This window comes from Manacus vitellinus, unplaced genomic scaffold, assembly GCF_001715985.3.
Source record: "Manacus vitellinus isolate BGI_N305 unplaced genomic scaffold, ASM171598v3 scaffold_32_pilon, whole genome shotgun sequence".
Taxonomy (NCBI): domain Eukaryota; kingdom Metazoa; phylum Chordata; class Aves; order Passeriformes; family Pipridae; genus Manacus; species Manacus vitellinus.
The window spans coordinates 4,528,287-4,551,915 of record NW_021940460.1 but is presented as its reverse complement, the minus strand read 5'-3'; the positions used below and the strand labels follow the sequence as shown (position 1 = coordinate 4,551,915).

General features: G+C 42.6%; 1 protein-coding gene across 2 annotated transcripts; it reads left to right on the top strand.

Moving 5' to 3' along the window:
* Positions 1–57: 57 nt before the first annotated feature.
* Positions 58–21,723, top strand: MYL10 (myosin light chain 10). 2 transcript variants are annotated; one of them, XM_008930388.2, is made up of 7 exons: positions 58–236; positions 7,681–7,767; positions 10,434–10,509; positions 11,887–11,991; positions 15,368–15,446; positions 20,346–20,394; positions 21,169–21,723. In XM_008930388.2, the coding sequence occupies exons 1-7, from the start codon at positions 234–236 to the stop codon at positions 21,265–21,267; spliced, it is 498 nt and encodes a 165-aa protein (XP_008928636.1). In that variant the 5' UTR covers positions 58–233; the 3' UTR covers positions 21,268–21,723. The 2 variants fall into 2 exon arrangements, with proteins under 2 accessions (XP_008928636.1, XP_017932067.2); XM_018076578.2 differs by lacking the exon at positions 58–236 and adding an exon at positions 4,130–4,148 and having other exon boundaries at positions 21,169–21,414.
* Positions 21,724–23,629: the final 1,906 nt, after the last annotated feature.

Genomic DNA, 23,629 nt, shown 5'->3' with positions numbered 1-23,629 from the left:
GCCTGCTCCACTTATCTGCTGCATTATTTCTGTGAAAGCAAAAGCTGTGCATGGAACAGATGCTTGGAATGGTATTGGGATCCAATTACTGCACTTTTCCAACCTTACATCTCTTGTCTAAACTTGGAGCAGGCATATTTTTGTTCCTTGGTGACACTATATAAAGAGACAATTGGCATTGTGTTTGCTGGCTGACTGGTTGGCAGAGAAGGGGTGGCAGGAACAGCAGCACCATGGTAGGTTTTATTCTTTCCACATCTCTCTGGGTTTTTTTGTCTGTATTTCTTTCTGACTCTAAATTCAAACAGAGCAGGAATGATCACACTGGACTCCATGAAACCTCATTTAGTATCACATCCAGAATGAAGATACATCCCATAGAGTGAGCTGTGAACTTCCAAGGAATACTTTAATAATTTGTTTAACTAATGGGTGAGGCAGAGAACGTAGATGCACTTGCTGAGGGGAAGAGCTCGTGCATGTCTGTCCCAGACTGGCACAGCAGGGCAGCAATGCCTGGCACAGCTGCTGTGTGCCAGTGCTAAGGTCTGCTCTGGTGGGATGGGGAGTGAGGAGAGGGGTAGCTCTGGAATTGTGACTGCATTGCCCTTGAGACTGCAGAAATGTCTGTCTTGCCTTTGCCCCTCTCACTTGGCTTTTAGCTCTGGGACTCCAACACTTCTGCCCCAGAGGTGCATTGATGTCATTTCAAGGAGCCAAGAAGAACTCCTGCCTAAGGAACAGTGGGCAGATTGGGCAGATCTTTGTCTTCTGCAAATTTGGAGGAATGACTACAACAATATTAAAAAAAAAATAGAAAAAGCTGGTGATTTTCTCTTTCCTTACTTTGCTCCTTTTTGCAGGTCCTTTTCAGGTTGTCTTAAAGCAATGCTGCCCAGTGGCTCCCTGGGGCTGTGGAATATTTGGTTGTGGAGGACACCAGAGAGGGAGCTGTATATGAAAAGCTCTCTCAAAGCTCAGTTCAAACCTGATCCCATTTAAGCAGGTGACGAATGGGATCCACGTGCTGTTCTGAGCAGGATAAAACCCCACTCAAAGTCATTTCTAAAACCCATGCACCAAACCAGGTTCCAGTGCAAGCCTGGGGGCAGTGGTTTCACACTAATCCTGTTCTTCACCACTGCTTCAGAAGTGAGCAGTGCCCTGTGCTGATTGTGCCTCTTCAGCTGTGGATTTACAGGTTTCCCTTTAATCAGCCTCACTAAAGCCTCAGCCAGCCCTCTCGTGGGCTGGGGGGCCAGTGCTGGGTCTTAGGTTTTCTTTTTCCTTTTTTTTTTTTTTTCCAAAATTTTATTTATCAAGTTTTTTTCCTTCCTGTTTAGTTCAATGACACACCAACACTCACTGATGTTTGAAGATATTTCAGGACATTCTGTGATGAAATGCTTAACTTAAGAGATGTGAAAATATAGTGAGAGACTTGTCTGTCTCCTCGCTCCCAGTTCAACTGACGATTCTCTGTGGTGGTTCTTTTCATTGTGCCTTTTGTTTTGGGAAAATATCTTCTGAGGTACCTTCCTATACAGGGACACATGAAACAGATTTAAAATGGAAAGAAAAAAATAGCCTTAATGAAAGAAAGCTGAAGAATATCTTTACATAAGGAAGTGATCATTTTTTATTAATCAGAGGGAAATGTATATGTAATTATGCTAGATGAACTCTGTGGGGAGGTTTTTTTCTCTCTTTATGATGTCTTAAGGGATTTATAAATATTACAGAGGTTTTATAGCATCATAATATTTCAGATGTGCAGTAAAGCTACTTTCAAAGGATTAGTGCAGACAAAGCAGCATAGTAAAAAATAATTACAAGTCAGCCAGTGCTACTAGGCTCTGACATCCAGGGCTGATGAGAGCGAGAGAGGCAGGGTTCAGGGAGATAATTTTTCTAACAAGAGCAGACCACACAAGTGCTGTGGAATGGAGTTCTGAGAACTGTCTCTGGCTCTCCGTTTATTCCAGGGAATTTCAGACAAGCTGGGTCTGTGCTGTCTCCCCGTGTGCTCTGTGCTGACGGGGAGAAGGAAGGGGAGAGGCAGAAGGAAGCAGAGGGAAGCCTTTTTCTTGTTCCCAAAACATTCCTGCGTTGATTTGGTTCGAGTGACACCTCGTAGCAGGTTCTGCCTGCCCCAAAATAGATGGCATTCTGATGTGCTGTTGGGATGTACCACCTGCACTGGGACGGGCACCAGCAAAGCTGAGTGACTTCACCAGCTGGACGGGAGCCAGTTGTGTGACCACTGTGTCTGTGTGTGTGCCTGCACACGTGTGTTCATGTGTGTGCCTGTGAGCATGGACAGAGGGACTGTCCAGCTGTTCCCATGTACATGCCAGAGAGGAAAAACTGTTGGGTGGGAAAAGCAGCTGCCCAATTTTTAGGTCATGGAGGTCGAGGAGTCTGCAGTTGGAGAGGTTATCTGAGATAAAGTTTGGGGAGGTAAAGCCTTCCCTCTGTGTGTCTGCAGGAGAAAAAGGAGGCTGGGATGGGGAAGGGGGTTTATGTGGGGCAAAGGAGAATGTTTAGTGTACAGGAGAGTGAGGCAGCCCAAGAGATTTTTGTACCTAGCAGGGATCAAAGGGGTGTGTGTGTGTCTGTGTGGGTATGTGGGAGGCTGGGACTACACACAAAATGGAGTGAGGATGAGAAGGGAGGATCTGTTTGTGACTGTGGAGTAGGTAATAAAAAGATCTTCTGTTTCTCAGTTCTGATAACGTGGGGTTTATTTGAATGATCTGAGGCTGTTGCCTGTTTGAAATGCAAATTGTGCCCTTAGAGCAGTTTGTGTTTCTTACTCCTCTAGACTGTTCCCTCAAAGGCTTGTTTTTGGGTTGGCCTTGTGCTGCTCACCTGCCATGGAAAGGATCTAAACCACCCTAAAAAAGGGTGGCTTGTCCATAGCTGGGATCTTTGGTGCAGGTGCAGTGCAAATTATCTCAGCAGAGAAAACTCGTGAGACAATAATCACCAAAAATCTTGTCCAGTGCTGCAGAAATGCCTTGTCCAGGCCTGAGATGTAAGTTCTGATTCAGAAGCTGTATTCAACGATAACAAAAATTCAAAGACAGGAAATGTCAGCCCTGGGATCCCAGAGTGGATGAAAAACAAGGGGAGAGTGTGATGAATGAAAAAGTAATAGTAAGTGAGAGTTACCATCATACAGTGGATCACAGCAGGGGACAGAATCTGAGCAAAATGATGGATGATTCTGCCTTTTCTGTAGTCACAGACATAGCTGTAGAGGAAGGAAGTACAAAAAGTGCAAGGCTGGTAGTATTTTATGTCTACCTTGCCTTGGACTGAATAAACACATAAGGGTACAAGACAACAGAATCAGGTTCTTAATAGTGTACACTCCTGTTTCCCTCTGCAGGACCTGCTTATCCACTGGGGTCTTCTCTGGCAGAAAAATTATTAAAAGACAAAACAAGTTGCTTAGTGGGAAAGTGTTTCTGCTTGTATTTCAGTTTTGGCTATCACACTGTTATTTAGAGTATTCTCTGTGTGTTTTAAGGCATGGTGGAGCAAACAAGGAACTGATGTCCCCAAACCAAACCAAAAATGAGGCTCCTGGCAGAGTGCTGCCCCTCTCTCCTGACTGCCTGTGGAAACATTCCTGCTCTGCAGAAATTGCTGAGTAGAGATTGGTTACTTTATAATTACTGAAGGGCAGAAATGTGCACCTGAGCAGGCAGGCAGGGAGCTGTGCCTGTGTTTAGCTTGCAGGAGCTTGGCCTGTTCTAGCACCAGCCTTTTACCAATTTATCAGGGCAAACAACACCTTATGTTCTGAAGTAAGAACCAGGTATATTTATCTCCTTCCTCCTTTACATGTAGAGATATAAACTGATTCACTGCCCCTTTTTCTTTTAGGTCACCCAGAAATCAGAGATTTCTTTACTCTGGTTCACTTGAACATGCACACAAAAATTAATCCCTGGTTTTCTATTCAGCAAGGCAAAGGCCATCCACACTCACTATCTCTGCCTATCTGTGTCCCTGCATACCCTTGTTCTCTCAGGCTCCCTGACAGTGCCAGAGAGGAGGAATATAAAGAACCTCAGTGAAGGAAACTCAGCTCAAAGCAAATGCCTGGTTCAACAGAGTGCTCCTGGGACCGGATTTTGGTATGGCTCCGCTTTTTCATTTAAACCTTCTAAACCAAACCAAAACCAACCCCTCAAAACAGCCAAAGAAGACCCTTTAAAACCCAGGCTAATTGAGGGAGTGCTAACATTAGTAAGACAAATGAGTGATACACGACAAGCCTGCGGTTTCTCCTCTAAAGTGAAGTGTTGTTTTCTTCACAATGGGATGATTAATACACTCAGGCAGGAATATTAATAGGCTTGTTCAGTTGTTGCAACATTCTTCCCACTGCTGTGCTATTGAGGCCTCGGAATGTGAGCCCAGGGGACCCTCAGCTCTTCAGTTCCTCATCTGGCACGTTCTGTAGTCGGTCTCCCAGCACATGCTGCAGTGAGAGCTGCTCTGTCTCTGCAAAGTGCAGCTCAGCACACTTGGTGTGTCACGAGTGGGGAAATCAAGGCAGGCAGAAGTGATGTGTCAGTCACCCACTTGCTCCTCTGCAGGTCACCTCCTGAATCCTTGGCAGTTTAGAAAGCGTATGTCTGCTCAGTTCTGTGATGTTCTTTTTAATGTGCCACTCCTTCAGAGAGAGACTCCGGAGTCAGAATCTCGATTGTGTTCATTAAAAAATGCTGGAGTGTTTGGAATTGTCAGACAGCAGCACAGACCTATTTCTATTCTCTTAAAGCTGCCTTTTAATTCAAGTTACTCACCAGAAAGACAGTGACAATGTACCCTATTCTATTCCTGCTCCACCTCTCAGCCTTCCTCCTCATAGCACCTGCCTACCCACCATTTGTGCAAAATCAGGGTGCAGTTTCTTTCTGTGATTATGAATTTCCTGGCCTTTCAGGGCAGATAAACTACAATACTGGGACCTGGTAGTCCCAGATGCTCTATATATTTTGTGCTAAAAGGCTTAGTTTGACACTGCTGGTAGGAGGCCATTCCCACCCAGCAGCTGTTGTGAAATATATTGGTGGTCTCAGCCCCATTCCACAAGTGAACAGGTCATAAATAAGATCCACACCCAGAGCTTCAGAAAAACTAGAGATAGACTGAGCAACATGGGCACTGATCTCCTCTATCATCCCTGGAGATGATAAACCAGAGAGTACACTGAACAAATATGCTGGGATGAATTTCTTCTAGAATTTCTTCTAGGCTGGAACTAGATGATTTCTCCCAGCCCAAGCCATAATAAGATTCTATGGTACTTCAGTAATTGTTCCCTGTATAACCAGTTTTTTCCTTTGAAAAGGACTTCACTAAAGTAAAGAAACTTTCGGGTGGTTTTTGACTTGCCGATCTGTTTCTGATAGATATTGAGCCACAGCTTTTGGGTTTATCTGATCCTTCCTTACATCTACAATCCTTCCTTAAAGCCTTACAGCACAGAGAACCCATTAAACTGAGGACTAATGGAGGAATTGCCAGTGTTTGGCACTTCCAGGAGCTGGACCCCACTGCCCTGTGCTGTGGTGACAGATTAAAGAGACACAGATGGTTTGCTGCTCTGGGGAATATTTATCATGCTGACCATGGATGCTGCCTTTGGCCACAGCAGAGCAGCCTGTGAGAAGGGCAAAGCATGTTTTGTCTCCATCAAGACCAACAACCCAGGAGAAGAAGCAGCTCAGCCGCCCCCTCGGAGAGCGCGGAGGCCTGAAATCCATTCCCCTGGGAACATCTGCTTCCCCTTTACCTCAGGGAACAAATGCATGGAAATACAGAGGGTTGTTCCTAATATTTCCATTCGATCTGGAAGTGTTGAAAACCTCCACCAGGCACCTCACGTTATGTGGAAGATTGCCTATGACTGCTCCAAAATAACACTTATTTCATGTGGAGGAGGGAATCTGTTTATTCCAAAATCAATATTTCTACATTCATTAAACATTCCACTTATTAACTTCTTTTTTCCATGCCTGTGATGGCATTCTATGCTTGTTTTTATCCTTCTTGCAAATATATTTTTCATTTGATTTCCATTCCTATTTCCAGATTTTAGTGCTCTGCATTAGCTAATTGGAGCTTGACAGGTCTGGAGTGTGGGTATGTGGAAGAGTGCCTACCACTGCCCTAATTTCCCCTCATCCATATCCTGGGATCTAAACCAGGGTGGCTGAGTGCAGAAATCTGCCTGGCAAATTAAATTGATCAGACAATGTGTGCTTCAAACAGAGTCAACTGGGAATATTTCCTTGAGCTGCTCTGCTCCTCAGGATATTTGAAATCAGTATTGAATCTGAACTTTCACAGGCTTTTTTATTTTGATGAAAGGAGACAGTAGAAGTTGCCTTCTGTTTCATGCAGAATAGCCCAAACTAAGTAAGACTAATTTTCTGTGACACGAGAACCAGGTGGGACTATGATAATGAAGTTTAAAAGTAAAAATGATAAAGAAAAAAGTAATCTGTCTGGAAGGGAACTCAAAAGGCAGTGCAGCTCATTATCCTGCCCCAAGTAAGGATAATGCTGTGGTTAAAACATTTCTGTAATCCTTAGAAATCATAGATTTTATTCTTTACTGCAGAACAAGAACTGTATTGTCTTAGTCAAGTGGTTGGGCCTTTATTCAAAGATATTTAATGAAGTCTAGTTCTGACTGATTTTTAGGGAGCATTAGATTCTTAGATATCATTGTAGCTCTTTCCCCAGTCTTGCTCTGCCTCAGCCTCCAGACTACGGAATGTTGATAAAAGCAGTCCTGCCCTTTTATTTAAGATGACTATCTGGAATATTAAAATAACATGGTCTACTAAGGTAATGTGGTATAGAGTCATAGACTGGTAAAATAATATAGGTTTCAAGTGTAGAAGGTGTTCCTGCACAGGAAGGATTAATCTGTTCAGTCAGTGTTGGTCCAGACAGAGCAGATTTCTAAACATTTCTGTGTGAGTAGGAAATGATATAATTTCCCTTTATAGTTCCTGAACTGAGTCTTCATGCTGGTCCCAGCATGGGAACTGGGAAGAAGCAGTACCTGTAGGCACTTCCCTGAACTGCTGGAATTTCTTGAGAACAGCAGGTTGGGAATTCTACCTTATATCTCCAAGTGGCACCATAAGATTACATCACTGCTCCTGAAGCACTGAGCTCTGGAAAGCCAGGGTGGAAGGGGAGGAGTGTCCTGAATCAGATAGTCTGTAATGCCTGAGCTGGAGGTGACTCTGCCCCAGGAACAGGCAGTTCCCTGGGGGGACAGGCAGTGCACCAGTCGTGATGTTGAGTCAGACTTTGGGTCTCTCACCTTTTTAAGGCAGCACAGTGACAGTGTCCTTGTTTATCTGAGCTGTCAGGTTCCAGGAGGGAGTGATATCACTCCAGCAGGGAGTGTTAAAAATCCTCAGTGAGAGCAATTTTTATTATATATATACACACACACATATCTTCAATTCTATTTATGTATATATGTAAGATTGAATTAAAAACCTTGTTATAACAAAGCACAATCCTCTTGTATTACTTGACTGTATATATTTTACTTTCTGTTGAAGATGGAATTTGTTTTCATGGGTGCTTAACAGACCAAAGAATCTATATTTGATCTTCGTATTTGTATTACAGGCTCCCAAAAAGGCAAAGAAGAAGATAGAAGGTGGCTCCAATGTGTTCTCTATGTTTGAACAAACCCAGATCCAGGAGTTCAAAGAGGTGGGTCACTGTGCTGCTGTTCTCTATAGTCTCCTGTTATTGCTAATGAAGAACATAGGCTTTGTTTGTAATCCTTATTCAGTTCTCCATCTGCTCTAATAGAACACACAGTTGTTTTCTGAATCATCCCTGTGGTCTTGGCTGGTGTATCATTTTCCTTGTGTGTTTGTTTGTTCTTTCTTTCATTCTTTCTTTCCTTCTTTCTTTCCTTCTTCTGTCCCCCACTCCCCTGTTTCAAGCTCCAGACTTATTTGAAAATAAGCCCCTGCTCCAAGATAAAGGAAAATTACCATCTCATCCACTTTAGACCTGATTCAGGAAAACACTTCATCACAGTTAAAGTGGTATTTTAAATAAGAATAGTCTTACATGCTCAAGTATTATCCTGAATGGAGATGCCTTATTGAACCAGGGCTTTAATCCGTGGTCTGTTCCACAACAGCAATAGAAAATGTTCTTCTGTGCCCTTCTAATAGTGCCCACAAACTAGAAATGAAAATACCCAAAAGCCCTCAGCTGATTTTCTCCACAAATGCCAATAAATGAAAACATATTGAGATTAACAAAGTACTTTTAGCTCCCAAGGAATTTGGTATTCCACGCACTGCAGATTCTTTGAGCACAGGTAAGAAGGTAAATCTGAAGGGCTGGCATAAAAGCTGGAGCATATTGAAGACAGAAAATCTGCTTGATAAGTTTATGTTCTTTTTCTGAGTGGACATTCTAGAATGTCTGTGAGACCATCACTGTCTGGATTGAGTTGTCATTTTAAATTATTGGCTTTCCCCCCATTTTTTCTAACTCCCATCTCCAAAGCCATTTCTGACGTGATAAATATCTACTGTTTCATTTTGTGCATGTGTCCTTCAACTTTACTTTCCATGAGGATTCCCACCAGGAAAACTCAGTAGTGGACAAGACTAAAACCCACACAAAGGACTGGGAACATGACCCAGCTAAATGGATTGGAACCACTAATCATTTCTCCACAGTTAATGGAAACATGTTTAACACCCTTCTCCCACCTCTTCTCCACATCCTATGAACCTCCATTTGACTTTCTCCAAGGATTCCTGTTTGAAGAAGGACCAACAAACAGAATGCCATATTTGGTCTTCTCTAAACCAGATAATCCTGAGAACATCTCTAGGAGGATGGTGGAAGAATAATGGCATAAAACTCAAGACCATGTTGTGTCTAAAAACTGCATGTTTGGGACAAGCATTTCTGAAAAGCTGGTTTTGATCAGAACATTTTTATCTAGAGATTTCAAGCAGCTCACCAGCAAATGTTTCAGCACTGCTGTTATGCTATTTAAAGTTCACCCATTACAATATCTAATGCTCTTCCTGTCTTCTGTGAGCTTGCTGGGTTTTGCTCTGCTCTTCATATTTCTCCTCTTTTGCTTCCAAACTGTGGGGGATCACCATTCAAAGCAAGCCTTCCCCAGAGAAAGGAAAGCATCCCTAAAGTGTTGGGGTTAATTTTTTATAAGGGGATGGTTTGGCAGGTAAGTGAAGGATTATGAACATGGATGTGGCAAGGAGTCACCTGGGCAAACAGGAATGTGAGCACTGGGGCTTTGTAAGAAACTGGAGGTGAAACTACGTAAGGATCTGTTGATATAACACAACCAGGGAGAGAAATGCACCCTGTAGAGCAGCAGATTTTAAAACTCTGCAAGTTAGTGTTGCTGTATTCTCTGGAGAGCACAGTCTTTCATCATAATGGAAGTAGGAATAATTCCTGGTCATTGCAAAGATACACTCTCATATTGATGTGCCTGTCAGACAGATAACCAGCTTCAGAGACATGCCTGGTATGACCAGGGGAATTTCAGGTCATTAAAATCTTTCCAAATCAATGAAACATTAAAAGTGTGATGGCAGCAAATAGAGGGACACACAAATAGGTAAACAGATAGATGGGCAGTTAGCTGGCTTGGTAAATAATGGTCAGAGAACATCAAGTCTGTGTTGGCTGAAAATAAAAATAAATTAACTGGCTTTTTCTATCAAAAGTTAAACTTTGCCTGACAAGAGTATCTAAGGTCAGCACATCAGGGTCAGTTGGAGTACTGTCTCAAGGATACAGTTTATTGGAAAGGGGAAAAAAACTTTGAATAAATTATCCTATGGAACCTGCATTTCTCTGTACTTCTGAAAATTCAGCTGTCTCTGTATGATGGGCCATTTTAAGTCCCAGAAGGAATTGACTTCAGGTTGATAGCAGAGAGATATCTACAGAAATGAAATGTTTTACAGAACATAACTGCACAAAGAATGAGGCATGGGGAAGGTACAAACACACAGAGCAAGCGCTGCCTAAATCCTCCCTGACTAAAGTCTCCCTAATTCAAACTTTTATGGGTTAAGGCCTGAATGGCTGGAGCTGCCAGCACTGGCTCCAGCCCAGCTGCTCGCTGCACTGAGCAGTAATTTAGTGAGAAGAAGTTTGGGTGGGTTTAATTAAGCCCCTTGCCAACATAGAGTAATGTGTTGAAAGTGAGGAGGGTGCAATGAGGTGGTGTGATGTGGAGGAATCAAAGGAAGTTAAATATTCCTTCTCACAGGATGAATATCATACCCCCCTGGCCTGGTGTGTGTGATTGCAGCACTGTCCTGTGCAATGGTGGTGGCAACACATGTTCCTTTTTCTTCCCCCAGGCTTTTACCATCATGGATCAGAACAGGGATGGCTTTATTGACAAAGCAGACTTGAGAGACACGTTTGCTGCACTAGGTAAACTGTAATAAGTAAAACTAATTGTTCAATACTTGAAAAAAATGCAGTTTCAAACACCTAGGAAAGGTCTGCATCAGAATTACAGTGGGATAAGTGATGAGATACACAGGAGGCAAATGGGAACCTGTTCAGTTTGACCTTCCTCCTGATGGCAGTTGCTGTCTCACTGCAGAGCTCCAGCTGGAAAGTCTCCTGAGCAGTCTCCTTGGGAAGAGGTCTGATCCCTCCCCTGCAACTATTTCAGAACAAGCCCACCCAAGCAGGGGTCCATGCCAGGCATTTCTGATTTGCCTCTGAATCCAGGCTTCCCAGGCTGCACTTTTTCATCTGGGAGCCATGGAATATCCACTGATTAGCTCTGCTGCCATGGACTGGCTGCCCCTCTGCCCACACAAGAGCAGGAGGACTTCATGTGAGGTTCTGTGCTTCATGTGGGGTGAAATGTGCATGTCATGGGATTGGGTATTGTCCATTCCATGCCCATCACAGTCCTGATAATATCAAGCAGATCAGAGCAAATCTTCCCAAGGAAAGGAAAAATTAAAATGCTCGTGATCCCAAACCTGGAGTTGTATCCTCATTGCAACATCTGAGGCTTGAACAGTGATGTAGGCATTTGGGATTTTGCCATCTGGATCTTATTAAAACGAGTTTGATAAGAATCTTTAGTGCTCCCCAGGGTGGAATCAGGCGCCAGCAGAGTCAGTGCAAGGAGCAGAAGCTCCTGAACTCTTTATTGTGACAATGAGGTTTGCAAACTTTGGCCTGTAGCTACTGTTGCCCTGAAATATTTATTTCTTAAGGCCAAGTTCTGGTGTCTTTCCTGTTCAGTGAAGCCCTTCAACAACTATAAAGTACAGTCACAGCAAATTACCTCTCAATTTGAGACGGGTTGCCAGGGTCTAAATTCTCATCAGTGGACTGCACAAGGATGGAGAGGGAATAGGACTACTCAACTCATCATCTGCCCTCTACTCAGTGAGGTGTCTCAATGCACAGGAGGGCAAAGACTGAGACCTTGGATTCACTTCATCACTTTGATCTCTGCTATATTAACATCAGTGGGGCCCATATTTCACCTGAGGTAAAACAAAACAAAACAGAACAAAACAGGAGTTTATTTGGAAGTGCCCCTTCCCTCATCCACTGCTGGCCATGTCTGTGTTATTTATCCTCCTTGCTGCTTCAGTCACCCTTTGATCTCAGAGTCAGCTCTGCCGATTCCTTTGCCACCGGGGTGTTTGGGAGTTGTGTTCTGCCACGTTATTAGCAAAGTTGCACAGAGCCCTGAGCTCCCCAGTGGGAGGAGATGAATGGGAATCGTTTTTTGAAACACAATTTGTGATTTATTATGAAAAATGATCTCTGCTGCAGGTCGTCTGAATGTCAAGAATGAAGAGCTTGAAGACATGGTGAAGGAGGCGCCAGGTCCTATTAACTTCACTGTCTTCCTTACTATGTTTGGGGAAAAGCTGAAAGGTAAGCACCTCTGGGGGATTGGAGAGGTATCTGTCAAAGCTCCTCGGCACTGAAATATCTCAGCACCTTGCAAATTATAATCATGTACCCACAGAGCAGTGCTCAAAGGCAGGGAGTGATCTCCACCTTTGCAGGCAGAGCTCAAGTATGAAAGGCTGAGGGCCGGTCCAGAGGACAGTTCAAAGGTGTGATTCAGCTTAACCAAGCTCACATGAAAGTGCTCAGCTGAGGTCCAGAAAGCAATGAAACCCCAGCAGCCTGGAGCACGGGGAGGGGAGTTCCTCACCATCAGCAGCTTCCTAGGCTGGAGTCAGTTCCTCACAGTGTTAGCTGCTTTTAAAGTATTTTCTGTGTTTCTAGAGAAAAGCCCCTTTTTACACTTCTTTGGCTCACTAAGCAAACATGAGCTCTGCATCCTCCTTGCAGTTGCAGGGCATGAAGAGGAACGTGGGCTTCCCTGTTTTCTGTATTAGTTGTAACCCAGTGGCCCAGCCTTGGTGTCACTTGAAGTCAATAGTGATTTTGCCATTAGATGAAGACTTCACTTAATGAAATAATTAAATCTCAGTGGATTTGCAAGGGTAAGGGAGAGGGATTTTACCCATTGCTGCAGAATATATAGAGATCACTGGGGGTGGTTCAGAAAATATGGGTACTAAATTTGTTGTGTGAGCTGGTAATTTAGTCATCTCTCTCCTGCTCATGGCTAGAAACTGCAAGGGGGGAGTGAAGCCAAGAGAAACCATCATCTTCCAACATGCATTAGAGAAAGGTGAAAGCCTTGACCTTCAAAGCAAGGCTGGTCTTAGCCAAACACATTCCAGAAGTTTGTTAAAATAACTAATGAACAGAAAAATGGAAAAATCCTATACTGTCTTCTTAAAAGCATTTGTTGTATTGTTCCCAGATTCTGGCTCTCCATTGCTGAACACAATTCCAGTGAAGGGCTTTCTGTGCTTGGAGTAGAAAATAGAGAGGTCTGAAAGAAAGAATTCACGTAGTTAGTCCTTGAAGAAATACACTCCTGCTGAAGAGAAGCAGGAGAGGGGATGGAGGAGGCTGCAGACGGACACAGGGGAGGGGATTTTATCACCCAGACATCACTCTGTCTTGATAAATGTGGTACCTCCACCTTTACATTCCAGGTGTCATCTGGCAGAGAAGGTAGTGCCCTCCTCCACAGTTTTCCTTCTGGGGTATGTGACTATTTGTTGTGGGGTGCCCTGCTGCCCATTCCATTTGGGATGCTCACAGAGAGCATGGAAATGAGCTCTTCTTCCTTTCCCTCTTGTCCCTCACAGTTGCTGAAGCTGGCAAAGCCTCTGGCCCTGCCAATTGTGTGGCCTAAAAGCAGAGCCAGCACAGGAAGGTGAATGGCAAAGCATAACCCTCTTGTCTTCAGGTTTCCTGTTGGCTACTTGCAGGGGAGGAGGGGTTTTTTAATTTCCATTTGGTGAAGGGAAAATCACAGCTGTGCTTGTCATGCCCTTCTAGTTGGGTTTGTCATGCAAAGGAAGCACAGCCAAAAGACTGCACATTCCCAATCAAAACTAATTGGGATGAAGAGCCTTTGTAGTGCAATTAGAAAGGGAGAAAGGGCTAGAGGAAGTGGATATGGCAATTTTGCAACACTCTTTATTAGCTAAGTACCACTCAGAGAATTTGGTGAAAGGTGCTTTCTAAGTAAAATTTGTTGTGCTATAATTGATTTCTGTCATAAAGGGGAAGCTGGGATTTTCAGGATGAGCTTTAGCTTTGTATGTTGAGATTATGATGCCAGATGAACAGCTAACAAAACTCGGTTTATGTTAATGCCAACCACATGGAGCTGTTTCTACAGGGAGTCAGAATAATACAATTTGTACAGAAAACAGAGATGCCGCACATCAAAGAAACCACTTTATTTACCAGCTAATCAATAAAGAATGCCTGCTGCATTGCTTCTCTTCAAAGCCAAAGTCCAAGGATATGACAGAGGAGAAAATGTAAAACACAGTGAGGGAAAAAAAAATCCCCCCTACAGTGGTGAGCAGTTAAAATGCAGAGCTCTCCTCGGAGCTGGGGGACGTTTCTCTTCGTGGGACAATCAAAACATTGATTAAACACCAATGCTCTTTGCATTGATCACAGATTCATTGCAGTTTGAATGCACTGCCTACACAGCTTGGCCAAAAAAATCCACACGGCCAGTGCGTGACAAGGAGGAGGCCGGATAGGCCAAGGTTTGTTGCTGTTCCATGCACCAGGAGAGCACCAATCCTGGGGAAATCTGAACAAAGACTACTAGGAAGGCATCAGGAGGCTATGCAGCCACTAGAGCAGGGAGCCCTGGCTGGGTTCTATCTGTGCCAAACTTTGAATCTGCAATTCTTTGTGTTATATCCTTTTTTAATCACTCTTTCGGTGTTTCAGTTTCCCAAGTAGCTTCATTTGTCCACAGGGTCAGTTTACCTGCTTGTAACTTTGGTTTCCTACAGCTGCAAAGATTTGTGTTGTATATAAATACCATAATATTTTGAAATATTGTGGAATAGTCAGAAACAGAGTATACAGTGTATCCTTTGGAGTGGGTTGAGGCTGTGAGTGTACTGAGAATCTGCAGCATTACAGCACAGTCACAAGCCCCAGCCAAGATTAAGGCACTGTGAAAGCAAGTCCCTGACACAAATTTTTTCCAGTCCAAACAGAGGGAAGAAAAGGAAGACCATTACTATCATTTTACTGCTGGGAATAGAGGGACAGGGATATTCAAGTCATATCAAAAATCTGTGGCCCAACTAAGAACAGAAGAACAACCTCGGAGCCATAGTCTGGTGCTTCAAACCACCCTGTTTCTATGTGTCACACTTAATGAGGAGATGTTTAGGGGGAAATAAGTGCAGATCACCATTTTACATTGATCATCCTGTTTCCATTGGCATTCGGATTTTATGATGAGCTCCATTTCCTTTGGTGAGGCAAATAACCTCTTCTCTATATAGTGAAGAACAAGTAACATCAAAAAGTGTTTTTACAAGGAACGTGCTGTACAAGATTAAAGGAAGCCAGTGAGGGAAACAGTTTGTTATATTTTCGTTTCTGAAAGCCACTAATCCTCTGGGTACTGATATTGGAGACCAGTTCCTGGAAGTTTTCTCTCCTGCAGACACAGAATAGATATGAGTTATTATTTTTAAGCTTCTGAGCATTGAACTATTCACCTCTATTGTTTATCTGACATGACAAATGCTGCCGACTTAAGGAACCTTTGTCTTCAAACCCACAACTGCAGAATTCTCCATTTTGCACTGTTTTCAAGTGAATGCAATTACTTAGCAAGTGTTCAGCAGCTAGAGAAATACATCCAGGCTCCTAAATTACGTTTCATTAATTTTAGGCACGGACCCAGAAGAAACCATTCTGAATGCTTTTAAGATTTTCGACCCAGAAGGAAAAGGCCGCATAAAGGCAGACTAGTAAGTTTATTTCAGATCCTTTGAAAGAATAACAACAATCCTAATAATTGCACCATACTAAAGAACTGCTTAAAAGCTGTATTTTTCATGGTGTTTTAAGAGACAGAGGAACTGTCAGGCAAAGGAACATTTAGCTTTGTAAGCTGGAGTTAAAAGACTGGACTATTGTATGAATGTATTTGTATACCAAAAAGAGATGTTATTGTCTTCAGACCCTGCAAGAGGCAACGGAAATATAATCACATGTAGGCCATTAGATAGCCTTTTTTTGAAGGTCTGGGTATAAATCAACACATGACTCTTTGTAGATTAACTCCATATGTCAAATTAAAACCAATGTCTGGTGCCTAACTCTCAGAGTGCTTGACTCAAATGGGAAGCTACTCCCCCCTTAAAAAAGTGATCAATTTAATTAACTCTGTGACATGGTTTTAGTGCAGGACATTTTCCTTTTTATGTGTTTATCATTTGAGCCTTCTGCCTCCAGATGATAACTTGCTGTAAAATTCCACTAGGATGGTGGGAGCCAAACCTAATAATACTATTAATAATCTGGCAATTATTGTCAATATGGCTATTTTTAAAATAAGGAGGCAGGGCCTGATTTGTATTCATAACCTGTTGCCCCAACAAAGCAGTGTAAAAGGACTTTAAGTGCTAATTGAACAAATGTAAACCCTCATTGCACTGCCAGAACAGGACTTCAGGTAAGTGAGATAAATGATAGAAATGATATCAAATCAGGGCAGTGCATGGGGAGGTCTGACCTATGGCTCCAGAGAAATGCTTTATGTACCTAGATTTATGCATATGGTTAAATTTTGTGGTGAATTTGGGGTCTACACTTTTTTGCAGCAGCCATTTCAGGGAGATTTTATAAAGCATGATATGTATAGGAAATTTATTAGGGAACCATGAGTTACAAAACTGTATTTGCCTCAATTAATTCTGCAAATGTTGTGATAACCTCTGAGTAGAATCCCATGGAGGTTTCCATGATATTATCTGCAATTATTGATGTCTCCTGGAAGTCAGTTGAAAATATAATATTCCCATACAGTATTTCTTTCCTTTCCCAATGTGCTGTTCTGTGACACTCCCCCAGTGGGTGTGAGAGCCATGCTATGGTGTGCAAAGTGCAAAATAAAAGCAAGGACACAGTTTTTTAACTAAAAACTTCCAAATTAACTAAAACACAAGTGGATGTAGCAAACAATCAGAAGGAACAGAGGGCTAACAGTTGTCCTGATGGTTTTGGGGCTAACATTATCCAAGCAACTTGGGAAGAACAGTCAGAGGATCATATCATATCAAACAACCAGAATAAATGTAGCCTGTTGCCAGCTAGGGCAGATCACAGGGCAGTGAAATCACAGCTGTGAAATATGAACTTCTGATACTACAAACCCCATGAAATGTTATATTTCCCACCACTATCTGTAACAATATCCTGCATACAAAATCTGCAGCTTGCCACCCTCTGTCCAGCTCTACATTCCTTGGATGCTGGAAGCCAGTTGGAGTTTGGGGCAAATCAGGAATGCAGCATCCCACTCCAAAATGAAGATGAGAGAGAAATACTTTTATTTTTCCTTGATGGAAAAGGTCAACCTTGTCCCCACCCCCACTGCACCGCTAACATTAGACAATTGTTTTAGTTCATCACCACAACAGAGCATAATGTTTACTTATTAGACCCGAGGGTAATGTTGATCATTACAGAACAAACCATTAAATCAATTCCGTGAATGTCTTTGAGGTTTAACTTCTATTCATATGCTTCCAAAATTTAGACATTTGAAGGTTTTGAAATAATTTTTCTGTTGGCTCACGCAGCCGTTTCAATATGACTGTTAATGTTAATAAATAATATTTCTCCATATTAAAAAAATCCTGGAATGTTTCTCTCCAAAACCCGCCATGTTGACCTTTTAATCAGAACTTCTTTTTATGTTCATGGAGTTAACATCCTTCTGGGGATTTTTATGTCTCTTCCCTCTGCGTGTTTTCACCTCTAGTCTGGAAATGACTCACTTAGTCCATCTGATGGTAGCTGGGATGGAGCCTTCAAACCTTTCCAGAAGCTCCAGGAGTTTGTAATGTACTTCCAAATTCACTGAGGGACTTTGTTTGCCTGCATCATTATCCCCCACATAAACCCCTTCCTAGAGCATGATGTCAAAAAGAGAAAATGCTTTCGGTCGCATTCTCAGCTGGTGTGAACTGGCACAGTGCTTGGAAAGGTTGGATGATTCAGTCCCAAATGCCATTCATGGGACAAAGTGAGTCAGGCCAGCACCAACTCTGCCCAGTGCAGGTGCCAACAAAACTGTGCCCACTTGGAGCAGGAAAATGGACCCAGGACCTTTGGAGGTTCCTGTGCCTGAGCCAGTGATGTCTCTCATCGTAGCTGTGGAGCTCTGCTCCTTTCAACTCACCTGTTTTTTCTCCAAGACACCCCAGTAGAAAGGGCAAATCCAGTGGAAAACCAAAATGTCCTGGAGATTTTACAGATAATTTTAAAAAAGGTTCTGAAAATATCAGACTGCAACAAGGTATTTGTAACTGTGGAAGGAGCTGATGTCAGCCAGGACAAGAGATAGCATTTAGACTCCTGCCCCAAGGCACATGGATATTCTTTTTTGCCCAGAAGACTTTGGGTTTGGTTTGATTTTGGAGTGTTTTTGAGAAGCAAATAGCCTTTATAAAGAAAGCAAGATATACAAAGAAAAAAGTCCATAATTTCTGGCTTTGGAAATTGTGAGTGTTTGTTTCCCTATAAAATAAATAATGGAAAATGTGCATAGATCCTTTACTCAGTCCTTCCTCCTGATGAGTGTGCCAGAGCCTACTGGGCTGTGCATCAGAAGATTATAATTAGATATTTGATCTTTCCCCCTAAATACTTTAAGCATGTGAATGGAAGACACACAGTGCCCAGATCTCTTTTTAATTCAGTCCTGTTCGTGATGAAGCTTATTTGTGACTTCTGACAAAATTGCTCTGAGTGCTTCCTTCTATTCCCCAAGCTCCTTCCTGGATCACACTTCCCATTTACATTTATTAATGCTGTTTGCCCCCCTGCACAGGTATCCAATAATCAGTTTGTGCTGAGGAGAGCGAGGCCTCTACTCTTGCACCTACTGCTCAGTTGAGAATTTGACTTCAAAAACACACCCTGAGTGGCCCAGGGACTAAAACACAAACAGCAATTTGAGACAAAGAGAGGTGAGGAAACTTTGCTAAGTAAAGAGAATGGTGAAGTAATTCAGGGAAAATATAAACAACAGCTTAAGCTCTGTCTGTGACTTCAGAGTGTTTCCCAAAACTTGCACAGATATTTTCACACTTGTCCTTGTGAGTAAGATCCTTATTCACTACCCAGAAACTTTTTTTTTTCAGTTTTCCCTTTCTGAGCTTCCAAATGAGCACTTCCTATCAACAAGAAGGAAAAAAGAGTCAGAGCTCTGAGGAAGAGCTGTTGTAGCTTTGCCATCCAAAGCACACTTTTATCTGGGTGACTTTTCCCACATGAGATGCACAGTGTATGGGAGCAGAAAGGGGAGATTTACCGTGTTACCTGAACATCTGCATCCACAGTAGGTGAATTTTGCTCATCTGGAAGTGTTCCTGCTCAGGCATGATTTCTATTACAAATAGTTTTAAATATTCCCTTTCAGAAGGAGGAATAAATACTCCCTTTAAAAAGCAAAAAGGGCTGCTTTCAGAAGAGCTATTGCTTTCACTCTCCCCCAACAAAACCTTCAAAAAAGAAGCCTTTTTTTTTTTTCAAATCTACAAACCAAACCAGATTTCTATATTTGCTTCAGCTTTTGTTTTTGTACAACAGACTGCTCAGCTGTTATCACAGTTTTTGAGTTTGCTTTACTGATCTAGAAAAACTTCTGATGATGTATAAATACCTTTGGTAGTAACAAAAGGAGACAACTCTGCCTGTGCAGCGTGAATGCAAACTGTGAGATTAAAAAGAGAATTCTTTTACAGGAAAGGGAAATTCTTGGTGCAAGTGAAAGGGATGTTTTGTGTGATGTAACCAAGTTCAGGTGGATGTTGCAGCACATGGTGCATGTGCTGCCCTCAGCACACGAGGAACTGGGTAGGATATAAAGACATTTTATCTAAGGGGGTTAGACTAGAAACAGAAATCATCTTCCAGGCTTTTCTGTTCACCTATAAACTTAGGTAAAAAAAAAATAGATACTCCACTGCCTTCCCACAATGGGTTTAAAACAGAAGGTAAATCAGCTGAGAGTCAGCCCCCAAACTATTCTCTTTGATGTAATTGCAGGGGATGCAGACTGTGTGTGGGATAAGCTCCTTGTTCCAGTGCTGTAACTCCAGCTCAAGACACTGCACCACAGAATACAACAGGTCTCATGCAGTTCCACAGCCTCCTCTGGGAATGACTGCATGCAAATAAAGGGATTCACAGATGATGATTTGGAATAGCTGCTGGAGTTCTCTTTCAAGTCCTCTTTCTCATTGCATGCTCTGTTCCTTTCATCCTCGGGTTTTACAGAAAATATTCTCTCTTTTGGTTTTGTTAAGTGATCCGAACTTTAAACAGCAAGTGAGAAAACCTACCACTTTAGGTTAAGATAAGCATACAAAATTGCTGTATTTCAATTAGAGTAATAACCTTAAACAATTTTAAACCTCCATAAAATGTCACAAAAGCGAAATAAGTTGGCAGAGCGAGGCATTGACACTGATGGGTGCCCACAGAAAATCTCTTACAATATCGTGTAAGGATTAACAGCTCTAATTTATGCGGTCACACAGATTTCCTTTCATGCAACTTCAGGAAGGATCTTGCCATCTGAATTGTCATGTGCCATTATCACCCTTTAATCAGGTTATTTCATTTTATTTGAACAGCATCAAAGAAATGCTGATGACACAGGCAGACCGGTTCAGTCAAGAAGAGGTAAGGAACTGCTTTATTCAAACCAGAAATCTTTCTCCAGCTCCTGTTCAGCACTAAGTCTTTGCCCCTCTTTAAATGCATGAATTCAGCTGAAATCCAGACTGAGGGAAGGTTGATGCCAGCTCTAGCAATTAGTAACAATTCAAAGCCTCTCTTCTGAAGAGCTCCATAGCTAAATCAAAGTCAAAGAGATTCCTTGGACTCCCATCCAAGTTAAGCGTGGCCCATCTCGTGCTGTTCTTTCCTGTGGTGGGCTGGGCAAGGGATTTACTGCAGCCCAAGTGAGTTTGGGTGAGGACTGTGATCTGGTTTCCATTTCTGTGAGTTATTTTGTTTGAAATCTGAAATGACTTCTGAAATGAGGTACTGACTTTGTGGTTTGTGTGAGACTGAACATGGATTCTGCTGGCTGGGGGGAGTTCAGAAGGACTTTATTTTCAGAAGAGGAGATTGAGTGGAGTTGGTTTGTGGCAAGAACAGACTGGACAGCCTGTTCCAGTCAGAACAGCAAACTGGGCTGGTTTTGACCAGGGCTTACCTGGATTTCTGGGAAAGCTCTTTTCAACAGGGATCTTGTTGGGATTTGAGCAGGACTTTATTAACTAGTTGTGTTCTAATTCCTATTTCAATTTTACTGAAGCTAAGGAAAAGTCTTCCACAGTGGTTAATGGCTCAGGGCAGCAGGGAGCTGACCTGGGTTGAAAAGGAAAAGCTGCACATGTTGCTGTCCCACAGTCCTACCTTTGTAACACTTATCTCCTGTTTGCTTGGCAGATCAACCAGATGTTTGCTGCTTTCCCTCCAGATGTCTCTGGTAACCTTGACTATAAGAACCTCTGTTATGTTATCACCCATGGTGAGGAGAAGGACTAAGAGCAGAGAGATGAGCTTCTCATCTGGTGCTGCACCAAGTTATTTCATAATGCCTTTGTGTGCAAGACAAAGGGCTGAACATCCAGTATGTGCAGCCATGTGGTCATCAGAAGAGAACCAATAAAACAATTGAAATTAGATTAAAGATATTTAATGCTCCTGTTTTTATAATAATTTAAAATAATAATTTTAAAATATCAAAATACCAATTTTGTGAGGGTTTTTTCCCCCATCCTTTTTATTCTCCCTGTCAGTGGTTTGAAATGGAATTTTGTTGATGAACTAGTGCTTTTTTGATTTATTGACAAACCTAATGTTCACCAGATGGTCCATTGGGCACTGCAGTGTTGCTTAACCTCTTGTCTTTTATACATAAGTTCCATGTATTAATTGAGAAATCCTCTAACTTATTGCACCAGGAAGAATATCTGGTAAATAGAATTATGTTCCATTTCACAGCCCCTAGCAATGAAAGTGTAAATAAAACAATCTTAAGCTCTTGTGAATATGCAATATGCCCTCTCCATCTCAGTGATGTGGTCAGTGTTACAAACCACTTCACTCATTTGCTTTCGTGAAAGAGAACAGAAATAGTGGATTATTGCCTATTTTCCTCATAGGAAAATTTACCTGGGTGCACTCAGAAACCAGGAATAATGAATTTCCCCCTTCAGAGGCTCCTCTATTGTGTGTGAGAGGTTGTCCATGAAATAATAATAACCCCTGGTCTGTCACTCCTTGGCCATTCTCCTTGTCTTACAGGTGAGGCACACACTGGAGGCACGTGTTTAACCCAAGATCATCAAGTCTAGGGCCAAAGAGAGGGATTTGGGAATCATGGCCCAGGGTGAGACACAAAAGCAAACTACCTCTCACTTCAATAACCCAAGATCAGCCCAGTTTCTAAAATGGTCTGCAGTTTCTTGTATTTAGACTTCTAGGAATTGGACATATTCTGCCTTGTGTGGAATATTGCATGAACACTTCCTGTGTGGGAGTCAGGAGGACGTTGCAGCCAAAGGAAAACAAGCTTCTGCTGTTTTAACAGCTAATGAAAATGCTTTCCTTGTGCATCAGTGCTGCTGGCACCACAGACACTGAGAGGAAGCAACAGGTTTTTATTTTCTGTTTCCATCTCAGCCTTTGCAGCAGGAGAACTTGAGGGCAACGTGTCAAATTCTGCCCTCATCAGGAGGGACAGAAATTCCATGAAAAAGCCTTAATATCTGCATGACTCAGGGATGTGACCTTCGTCCCTACCTGCATTTTCTGTTGTTCCAGCAAACCCCTGCATTCAGTGCACGTCAGGAATACAGAACAACTGGAATGAGAAGGCTTTTAGCAGACAGAAAGTTCATAAAATAAATCTCACCCCAACGTGCAGAGACCCTGTGCATGCTCCTGCACCAGCAATGTTTTTCTCATGTAACAAGTTGATCCTCAGTTGCATCTGCTTGTAATTATCTCCCTTATAAATATCAGTGGACACAGCTAGAAGCAAAATTCAGCCTTTTCTTGCATGAATCTTGCTGGAGATGTGGAGAGGGCTTTAGCACTTCTTGCCACATGTTCCTGGAACATTTGAAGAAATGAATAATCAAACAGACCTGTCCCTCCCAACACCATGTGCAGCTTGACTGGGCTTTGCAGACTCAGAAAACTTCCTGCCATGCAAGAGTCCACATGACCTCTTCTTCTACCCCAAGGCTCAGGAGCTGAGCTTTCCTCCACCAGCCCAGTTCTTATCCCTGTTTCACACAATGCCTCTTTTCTCCCCAGAGTGTTTTTATTCACAGGTCCATGACCACTGCTGGTGGGACAGGGTTGTAGATCAGCAGCTGGAGGTCATGGAGGTAGAAAAGATGATTTATGAGCTTCTGCTTTAGGCTCTTACACAGACCCACACAAGTGACAGCTCTTCTCAGCAAAGAACTGCTGCTGATGGGAGAGGGCTGCAAAATGGATGTTTCTTTTACAGACTTCATGTGGAAATTTCTTGAGAGGTGGGTCTGGAAAATGCTCCTCTCTGGCACAGACACGTGTGCAAAGTCCAGTGCTACCTTGTATGAGCTCCACACAATCACATTCCTGGCCAAATGAGTACTGACTGTTCCACTAATATGAGCTGTAGTCGCTCAGGCATCAGATGTCAGACAGTGCTTATGGTTTTTACACTGTTTAAAGATTTCAGAATGAGACTGAAGACTAGATGAGATGGCACACAGGCTTACCTCTGGCTTTTAATCTGGAGAGATTTCCTTTTCCTCATGCAAGCTGGTAGGCAAAAACTTTGAGGATAATGCTCTTGAAAGATGAGGTCACATTTTTCCATCGAAGCATGCACAGTTTTTGATGGGTCCTT

What these genes read in the sequence shown, in the direction of transcription:
- MYL10 (XM_008930388.2), top strand. An exon ending in GTTTGGGGAAAAGCTGAAAG is followed by an intron (nt 11,992 to 15,367) that starts GTAAGCACCTCT and finishes CATTAATTTTAG; the next exon opens with GCACGGACCCAGAAGAAACC. An exon ending in ACCGGTTCAGTCAAGAAGAG is followed by an intron (nt 20,395 to 21,168) that starts GTAAGGAACTGC and finishes TTTGCTTGGCAG; the next exon opens with ATCAACCAGATGTTTGCTGC.